General features: G+C 40.7%; 3 protein-coding genes across 3 annotated transcripts in view; 2 read left to right on the forward strand and 1 right to left on the reverse strand.

The window, feature by feature from the left end:
• The window catches only part of LOC138059422 (cytosolic Fe-S cluster assembly factor NUBP2 homolog), a 13,329-nt gene extending 13,175 nt beyond the window's left edge, over positions 1-154 (forward strand). The window contains exon 9 of the mRNA XM_068905019.1: positions 1-154. This exon is cut by the window's left edge and continues 1,091 nt beyond it. The gene's annotated coding sequence lies outside the window, so the exon portion shown is untranslated.
• A 573-nt stretch (positions 155-727) lies between these two features.
• On the reverse strand, positions 728-7,347 carry LOC138014045 (glutamate dehydrogenase-like). Its single transcript, XM_068861075.1, has 2 exons — positions 7,276-7,347; positions 728-2,083 (listed from the first exon to the last, which is right to left on the reverse strand). Exons 1-2 carry the CDS (start codon positions 7,345-7,347, stop codon positions 728-730), a joined length of 1,428 nt encoding a protein of 475 aa, XP_068717176.1.
• Positions 7,348-8,789: 1,442 nt separating this feature from the next.
• LOC138059430 (NADP-specific glutamate dehydrogenase-like) overlaps positions 8,790-10,000 on the forward strand; it is a 7,430-nt gene continuing 6,219 nt past the window's right edge. Inside the window, exon 1 of the mRNA XM_068905027.1 lies at positions 8,790-8,913. The gene's annotated coding sequence lies outside the window, so the exon portion shown is untranslated. The remainder of the gene's footprint in view (positions 8,914-10,000) is intronic.

The following is a 10,000-nucleotide window of genomic DNA, read 5'->3' on the forward strand; positions in this document are numbered from 1 at the left end:
AAAAGAGAAGTAAACTTGTCAAGGAAAAATTGCTCGTGTAAATGGGGCTTTACCACTTATTCCGTCTTATTCATGTTGTCCAAAATGGGACAAGTATCCTATAATTGTATTGATGCGAACAATCTTGAAATAAAGACCAACAATGAACGTTTCACTTTTGTATGCTCCCGTTGTGCTCAAAACCCTAAATCTGATCATTTCACGTTGTTATTTTGCCGTGCACGACAGAGAATGTACTAAACTGGGTTGCGCACGTACCGGCATGATCATTTTTCTACTTTTTTAACCAATAGAAAATTCCAGTATTGTTGGTTTGCACTCAAATGAACAACAGCCATGTTTTTCAACGAACGCAAAAGAAAACGTTTACATAATAACAGAGTTCAATTCGTCGCAATACTAAAATGGCCGCCGGGCCTTCGCGTGGAAACCGGGAATATCTCAGAAAACCGAGTTTTCTCTGTGCGCATCGTCCTGCAATCGGTCAAAAAATAACCTCTTTTCCAGGGAAGCGCAACAAAGAAACACACCAACAAAAAATTCTTTGAATTGTTTTTCATTCACCCTGTATGAAAAAATTACTTTTCCGTGTAAAGTTTAGCATATACAACGCTGCTCCACTTTTGAAAAAAGCCGGAAGAGGGTATTAAGTTCCCTCAAGGTCCAAAAACATTTTCAACTTTGAATACATTGTGCTTCCCTAATTACTTTCACGGACCAGTTAATCTCAGACAATTCCTTGGTCAATCATTGCTTGTGCTACTCTCACGAATCCCGCAATGTTAGCTCCATTGACATAGTCAACAAAGCCGTCTGCTTTGCACCCATGATTTTCGCATTGATCATGAATTTTCTTCATAATCGTTTGCAAAGTCGCATCCACCTTTTCTCGCGTCCATGCCGATCGCAAGCTGTTTTGGCTCATCTCTAAACCGGAAACAGCCACACCCCCTGCGTTGGATGCCTTCCCTGGAGCAAACAATACTTTGTTCTTCTGAAAGATTCGCACTGCATCTGGCTGGGTAGGCATGTTTGCACCTTCTGCAACCAAACAACATCCATTCTTCACGAGCTCCTCGGCGTCTTCTTTGCTAATCTCGTTTTGCGTCGCACAGGGAAGTGCTATGTCGCATTTAAGAGACCACGGGTTCTTTCCTTCCAAATGGGTCACACCGTATTTATCAGCATACTCACGGATGCGACCTCTCTTTACATTCTTCAACTCGAAGACATAAGCCAGTTTCTCTGCCGTGATGCCGTCAGGATCGTGAATCGTCCCATTCGAGTCTGACAACGTGATAACCTTGGCGCCGAGTTGAGTGGCTTTCTCGCATGCGTACTGAGCGACGTTTCCAGACCCGGAAATGGCAACCAGCTTTCCCTTGATAACATCACCTTTAGATATCAGCATGTATTGTACAAAGTACACCAAGCCGTAGCCAGTTGCCTCTGGCCTCAGCAAGCTTCCTCCCCATCCGATACCCTTCCCAGTCAACACGCCAGTGAACTCGTTTCGGATCCTCTTGTACTGACCAAACAGGTAGCCGATCTCTCGGCCTCCAACTCCAATGTCCCCAGCGGGCACATCCGTGTCGGGTTCTATGTGCCTTTGAAGCTCAGTCATAAATGATTGACAGAAACTCATGACTTCGCTGTCTGTCTTTCCCTTGGGATCAAAATCTGAACCACCCTTTCCTCCTCCCAGGGAAAGAGTCGTTAAGCTGTTCTTGAAAATTTGCTCGAATGCTAAAAATTTTAAAACTCCAAGATTGACGGTAGGATGGAAGCGCAGGCCACCTTTGTAAGGACCGAGAGCAGAATTAAATTGAATACGAAATCCTCGATTGACGTGAATATTGCCTTTGTCATCTCTCCATGGAACTCTGAAGATGACAACTCTCTCTGGCTCAATTAGTCTTTCCAAGATGTTTAGTCGTTTATAATTCGGATTTTCATCCATCACCTCCCACACTGATCTCACAACTTCTTCCACCGCTTGGTGAAATTCCTTCTCTCCTGGATTCTTTCTTGCAACGTAATTTATGAATTCCTCAGGAGATTTATACTTGAATTCTATTTCACACTAAAATCAAAAGATACACTGTTGAGTGTCGCGTTCTGTTCGTTTGTTGTTGTTTTATTTTTTCAGAATGTTGGTTTTCACTAGCCGCAATTTCGTTTAATAATCATGGCCAGTTACAATGGGCCCAGACCACCCCCCCCCCCCCGTGGTGACTTGTCTTGGCAAAAACGCCATGTTAGCCCAAATCACCACATATGGAAATAAACAATAGACGTCCAAGGAATAGCTAACAATAGACCATTTTCGAATTCTCACAGCTGGACTGGATCTAGTATGAAATGAAGGCTAATGCGGGCAAATCTTTTTGCACACAAATTAATTTGCCCGCATTAGCCTCCAATTTATGCTATTGTAGATCCAGTCCAGCCGTGAGAATTAAAAAATGGTCATTTGTTAACAACAATAAAAGCAAGGTGACACACGCTAACACCAACCTATTGTTAACAATGGTTTCTGCTTTATATATGGGCTTGCGTGAATTATTAGCCCTTGAACACGGTTTGTGAGTTCCAACAGCAGCCCATGATTAGAAGCTTGCCTCACCCATACATGCCCTATAAATCAACTTTCTATTTTTAGAACGCAACGAGTTCTTCGGCTCTATGCCCACTGTTTAGAATGGCAAATCAAAATAAAGTTATTGTTAAACAAAGACAAAAATAGCTGAAGGGTTAATCTAAAAATAGAAAGATACGCGGAAATGTTGACTCAAGGATATAATGCACAGGGAGGCTCCTAGTCAGGCGCTCCTGGTTCCATCCATTGCTGGTGTCACTGTGTACGGCTGTGTGAACTGAAGTTAAAACCGCGATGACCTGTATACAGCTTATTCCAAAATGGTCGCTGATTTATGCGGATACAAATTTTCCCTTGTTGCCTCGTTCAAGATAAAATATTCTTTTGAATTTTAAGCTTAAGAACGAGGCATCAAGGGCTAATTTGAATAAAAACAAAATAATAATTAAATGGCAGCCATTTTGGAATAAGGCGTATGGAAGGACTCTATCCAGTGTTCAGAGGTCTGTTTTTTGAAAGTCCCGAAAACTTTTCGGGCCCGAACAACGATTTGTAAAACTGCCAACCGCTTGTTTTGGAAAGCCGATCTTTTAACATCTTTTCAAAGAAACAAAAAGCAAACCTGGAAATGACTGTTAAGTTTGACGACTTAAATCCTCTTCATTCTAAAATGCCACGCAGCTTAAATTTGAAATTCATCTATTGACCTCACCGACGAATTATACAGGCCTCCGCATTACGCAACGTTACTTTTAAGGTCCCGAGTGTTGTAACGGGATTACAACTCCAAGACAGTTGGGCTATAAGCGGAACGTATGAACAAAACTAGATGTATCAGATAACGCCCTGTTGCTAAAAGACAGTTTGACTCCATTTCAGCACCTCATGAACAAGATGCGCCGTATCTCTCTTCTCAAATTCAAAACACCTTAGGCAAAGCGCCCTCAGTCGTGCAGCTTTTGCGCACTAAATCTCTATATCGTGTTTCTCGGGGCGTCTTCGGTTGACTGGTGCAAAACAAGAACTTGACTTGCATTAAGCCAGCACTTACAACGTACTCACCATATCGTGACAACGACTTTCACCAAGAATTTTGTTGGTGTGCTCCAAATGTGACGAAATAATGAACAATGACGTAGGGTGTGCGCGCGCGAGGAATATGCTTTCGATTGCAGGCACGCGACCAACCTTTTTTTTCTTCTTTTTCAATTGCGATGTCTTTTCGATTTGTCTTAAGTGACGACATATTACACCAATGTTACAGGAACTCCATTGGCTACCTGTCTACTATAGATCTATATTCAAGATTTTACTCATTGTATTTAAATGTCTCAATGGTAATACACCAGACTATTTAAGAGAAAAACTCCAGTACAGACGGTACTCCAGATCATTAAGATTTGTTTCGAATATGTTATTAAAAGAACCTAGATCATATACAAAAACTTATGGGGATAGCTAGAGCATTTTCGAATATGGCCCCAAGACTTTGGAACAGCTTACCAAATGACTTACGTAACCTTAGCACTGTTGAAAACTTAAGAAAAGACTGAAAACCTGTCTTTTTACTAACTATGTTAATAATTGCCCGTTATAGTTTTATGCATATTAGAATCATGTTTACAGTAGAATTATATCTATCACTTATATAGTTATTTAGCTCAATATATTGTATGTTTTTAGCTTAATATATTGTATTTTTAGATAAACATTGTAAAGCGCCTTGAGCACAGGATATGTGCGCTATATAAATAAAAGTTATTATTATTATTATTATTATTATTATTATTATTATTATTATTATTAAACATGAACGCAAACCGTAAGCAGGCGGATATCACTAAGGCCAGGGGTTGTCCTGCACCTGGATTCCCTTGTACCACTTTCTGTACATGGGATGCTTCGGGCAGCCAAAGATCAGGTTCATCTAATTTATTGGAATAGCGAAAACTGCACCATTTCGACAATATCAGTCCTAACACTATGGTGGCACAGTAGTCACAAAACGTGGTTTAATTAATGACCAAACTCCCACGAGTCGTCTATAGCTCATGGGTAGAGCATCCGCGAAGTAGTGCATGAAATCGTAAGGCGGTCGTAAGGTGGTAAATTCAACTCCTTAAAAACCCCGAGCAAATGGACTTAACGTGCAGTGTATTATGGGAAAAATACGACCCATAAGACTTTGTAAACTTGCAAAATTCGGCTGCCATCTTGTTTTCAACATATGAATACGTTGCTGTCTCCATGGAGACCATATGTAATGCGCGTGCGTGGACCCGACACGCGCTGTGCAAACGGAACCAATATTGTTGCGTTACGCGTCGAGATCACAGAACAAAAGAGATGTTGGAAGTTGTTGGCTCAAATGTTTGAACAGTTTCAAACTTCGTGCAACAACGCGCAACAACATGAAACAGGTTGTGCAAATGTACGCAACATGTAACATCCAACAATTTATTTTATTTATTTTTATTTATTTATTTATTTTTAGTGTAAATACACAGGTGATTATACAAAATCGCGCGCTCTCATTGGCTCGCTATCTCGGATTATTAGCCGATAATCACCTCGACGGACAAAATGGCTGCCAGTAGTCGTTCTGCCACTGTAAGTGAGGATGATTTTCGCGTTGAAATGTTTTTTTTTTCTCTTTTTTGAAATAATCACCTGTGTATTTATTATAAAACAATTATTTTATTTATTTCATTTATTACAATTTATGGCATGCCAAAAAACAGAGGCCAAGGGATGAAATGTAAAAGAATCAAAGACCCCATATTAAAGTAGATCACCGATGGTACCATAATGAAAATATTAATACAAATTAAATTGTGGTAATAACAAATATTAAATATTATAACAATAAGAACACTAAAAATTATACTAATCCATAAAAAAACCTTTTAGCTAAAGCTTTAAAAGAATTTACACTTGTTGCCTCACGAAGGAAAAGTGTTGGACAATGTTTGGACACTGACTAGTTTTTGGTGTTTTTCGTTCAATTTCATCCCTGAGTGGAAATGTTTACGTTAGTACTGCCGATTCAAAGAGAAGCACGTCGAACGCGAGCTAAGGAAAGATTCTGCGTGAAATTTCAAAAAAACAACCGTAGCGCGAGACTTATGCGCTTTCCAAAAACTTACAGAACAGTTCGGGGATGGCAATGTAGTTACAGCTTGAGGATCCTTTATTGACATCCAGGCTTCCAAAAAGAGTCGATCATGAAAGTTAGCCTCATGTCCAACGACTCTGACTCTTCCAAAATCCACTTCGAAATCACGGTTGTTTTCGTGGACATGACTGGAGATCTTGGAGTCATGTTCGAACATAGAAACAGCCCTTTTGTGTTCTGAAATCCTTGTCTTCAGTGATCGTTTAGTTTGACCGTAGTATACAAAATTGCAGTTGGTGCAACTGACTTTGTATACTGTGACAGATTGTGGCTGGTCAACCTTTTCCTGGGGTAGATTGGAAGGCAGGATTTATAACCGCTAAGCCATCCTGACTCTCTCTAATGCAACAGAGCTTCGAAAAAAAGATTGTGTTATATTTCAGTCATTAGGGGGAAGCCCTGTTGCCAATGATTACAGCTTTTATATCTATGGGATCCCACAGCGAGATCATATTGAACAAGAAACTCCCTCATTGTTTACTTTTGACCAATCCAGTTTGCGTGATCTGCTTTCATAGGGGAGCCGAGGACCTCGTTCTTCGCAGCTTTTGCTATTAGGTCTCAAACTGTCAAGTTTAAAAATATTTGTTTTGCGTGTTTGTGATTTATAACAAAGAAGTTGAGTTTTATTTTATTAACTTTGCCAGTCAAGCTGGCGGAGCGCCACAACAGCTTGCTTGCGCCAATTACTGTGGCCCCTTTTTTTAGCCTTCCAACCATGTTACACAACAAAAGACAGACCACAACACCGGGAACTACGTGCCCTACTCTTAGCGACAAGTGTGTGGTTTTTTTACAGGATTATTAACATTGTCATTATCCGAGAAGACTTGAATGTCTAACCATTTGCAGATGTAGTTACAAAGGCAGCACTTTCTCCTCAGTTATTTAAAGACCCTGAGTGTTGGCCCGGCCGGAGTTGAACTCACGACCTCCCGCGTGACAGCCCGGTGCTCAACCAACTGAGCCACCGGTGCGCGGTTGAATAACAGATTATTGCACAGGCCCTCAGTTCGCTAGTTGAAACCACTGACGTGGTATAATCGTGCCATTGCCGGGTCAAACGCATTCGAGGATCTTTGAGTACGGCACGGCAGTAACACGATGTTTGAAACCTGCCAATTTGCTGCAACTTGTCATCACGATAGTTCTTGATCTCCTCGAAACTTGATGAAACTCATGAATGAAGGGGGTAGTTTCTAAAGAAATTGTGGTGCTACGTAGTATACAAAAATTTGGTTTTATAAACGCAGTTTATAACGTTAATTGACCACCGTACAAGGGTTTCTAAAACCTGACGTCTCGAGCGTTAGCCCTTCCTCAGAGCGAATCGAGGAGTTGTGGGTTGTGGGTTGTGCTATTGGTGGTAACATGGCAACGTGAAAAATAGGAATACATTAGTTTAATGAAAAGCGGTCGTTAATACCGTGGGGATTAATTTAAGGGTGCCGATTTGGAAGATAAATTTTTTGTGCCAGATTCTTGCGGCTTTCCGTCGTACCTTGATGTTGGGAAAGGACGCAGAGAGCCATGTGTTTTTTGGAGTGGATGACGAGCGACTGGCTTGATGCATCCTTATCATTCTTCTCAACATCGCGAAGGTGTTCGCAGAATCGGTCACCAAGTCGTCTACCTGTCTCGCCAATGTATAATTTATTGCATAACATACAGGTTATGCGATAAATGACATTTGCGGAGGTACATGTGAAATCATCGGTGATCTTAACAGATCACTTAGATCCCGATATTTTGCTAGTGTCAAGAGTGATTCTCTCACTCGAATCAATATCTTCACCAAATTTGATGCGCGCAAAAATTCTTTTTCACGTAATGTTATGAGGATCACAATCAGAGCTATGTGCCAAAAACGAAACGTACTTGACAAACAAGTTCTTCAGTGCCGCTCCGAACTTTCCAAAATCTGTCCAGTAGTTTTAGTACAACTGATTCGCGCTAAAATCCGGGAACTTAATTTTGGACTGTTTGACCATTTACACAAAACCAACACCCTAAAACTTCAACAATTAATAGGTCATCAAATTACCAACGACACAACATTGCATAGCCATAATACCGTAGCTACAATACCAGAAAATCTTCCGCTTACTGACTCAGAGCAATCTGTTCTCAGTAAGAGCCTAAATTTTGTCCCTATTACCAAACGCACCAATGATTTTTCTATCAAGCAAGATGTTGAAAAATTCCTTCGCCGCGTTCAGTTAAAAGCCTTTTTCCATGACAAAGAGGATGATTCGGACACTTCAAACAAAGATATTTTTGAAACACTTCAAGTTCGCAAATCTAAATGGACTTCCCCAGAGGGACAATTTGCCTCTTTAGACTTTTTCACCAAAAAATTCAATCGTAACACCAATCAGAATTTTCCAACCTTTCCTAGGAAGAGTGGGCGCCACTTAAAAATCTTAGTAAACGCAATGACATAGGTGCCGACAAAGGCGGCGCGGTAGATGTTTGGCGGTCCGACTTTTACCAAGAAGAAGTTTTGCGGCAACTTTCTGACACCTCGTTTTATGCCAAAGTCCAGAAAGATTCAGAATCTTATAGTCAATCAACAATTATCGGACACTGTAACTAATCTCATCATCACCACCCCTAGAACTTCGTGAATTTACTTCTTGCCCAAAATTCACAAACCTAACAACCCAGGTCCCCCTATCGTTTCTGCCTGTAGTTGCCCCCACCGAACTCATCTCTAGCTACTTAGACACGATTATGACCCCTACCAGGATGGGTTCCTGCCCCTACCATCAAATCTCTGCCATCATACATTAAAGACAGTACACACGCACTAAAAATTCGATTTCAATTTCTTCGGCTAAGACAAAATTATTTTCACCATGCACATTACAGTCAATAAGTACATAATTTTGGATGCAACTCAACCTCGTTCCCAGGGTCTCTCTTGTAACAGGAGAGAGCTTGGGAACGAGGTTGGTGCAACTCTTTGATCTTTCGGACTTTGATCTCCACATGACATCGGTACCATGACGATGAGGAAACACGACGCTGTCGCGCCAAAGACATCCAAAAAAGTAGCGAACTGAAGCAATTGAATGCATTTTGCGTTGGATGCGATTCCCTGAGCTCGGTTCGGTCACGCCGCTTGTCATCGGAAATTGTAAGTATCGAAGTGTACTTTGCTCTTAATCCTCGCGCTTGCAGTTGCAGTGCTTAACGGCAATATGCGCTTCGCTGCTGAAATAGATTGGCATTGCTTAGTCTGCCTCTGCCACCCTATTGCCACGTCACAACCAACTTGGATAAATCTCCAGTTGTTCCAAATTGCCTCAACAGAGAAGAATCCACGGAAAAGTTCTTTGGTCTTGTGGATTAATTTCATGATCCCTCATTGCTGCTGTTTTTATTTTTATTTCAATTCGACGATAGAAAAAAAAAAACGCTTGCACAAAACCGTGGGCTGGCTAAACGTTCGCAGACCCCTACCGATGAGTCGATTTCATCTTTGTTAACATAATATTCGCTTGTTTTTATGCTTTAAGCTTTAATTTCATCTTTGTAACAAAGGTATTTGTCCAGCGTGTACTGAAGGAAATTGTATTTATTGGGTGATTATTTGTCCATCGTGTACCTGTTTCGTCTAGTAGTTCTCTCAGAGTGAATTGTTTCTTGATGCATATAGGTTGCTCCGTCGGGCGTCAATTTCAGTGCCATACAAGTTTCATATGATAACTTAAGGATTATGCAATCCTGAGCTTGAATTCCCTTCTCGTTGATCTCGAACACTCACCTGGAATCTAATATAAACAATAAAATTGCAAATAATGGGATTGTGTTTCTCCAATATGTCCGAAATGAACCCGCTCGAATGCAGTCGATGTCTACCGGTGCTTTTATTTTATTCAACCGGTGCCGTGTGAAATATTCATACTTCTTCAGCGACACCCCAAAACTGGTGTTCTGAAAGTCTTTTAAAATGTGAACATCTCAAAAGGTCTTATGAGTTGTTTGACACCATAATTCAAACTGCTGATTAGTAAGATCAGCGATATCGTTTTTATCATGGTACTGAACGAGTTTTATAGGGAAGATATCTGTTATTGTTTTTGTTATTCAAATGTGCCGACCACAGGAAACAAAATCCCCTTTGTTTTCGGGGGTGGAAGCTGAATAATGAATAATGAATAACGAGTATAAATAAAAAATGAATAATGAATAATTGGGTCTGAAAACGCCGGAATAATGAA

Source organism: Montipora capricornis, chromosome 8, assembly GCF_036669925.1.
Source record: "Montipora capricornis isolate CH-2021 chromosome 8, ASM3666992v2, whole genome shotgun sequence".
NCBI classification, from domain to species: Eukaryota; Metazoa; Cnidaria; class Anthozoa; order Scleractinia; family Acroporidae; genus Montipora; species Montipora capricornis.

What these genes read in the sequence shown, in the direction of transcription:
- LOC138014045 (XM_068861075.1), bottom strand. Translation starts at nt 7,347, where the DNA reads ATGCATCAAGCCAGTCGCTCGTCATCCACTCCAAAAAACACATGGCTC. An exon ending in CGTCCTTTCCCAACATCAAG is followed by an intron (nt 2,084 to 7,275) that starts GTACGACGGAAA and finishes TTTTGATTTTAG; the next exon opens with TGTGAAATAGAATTCAAGTA.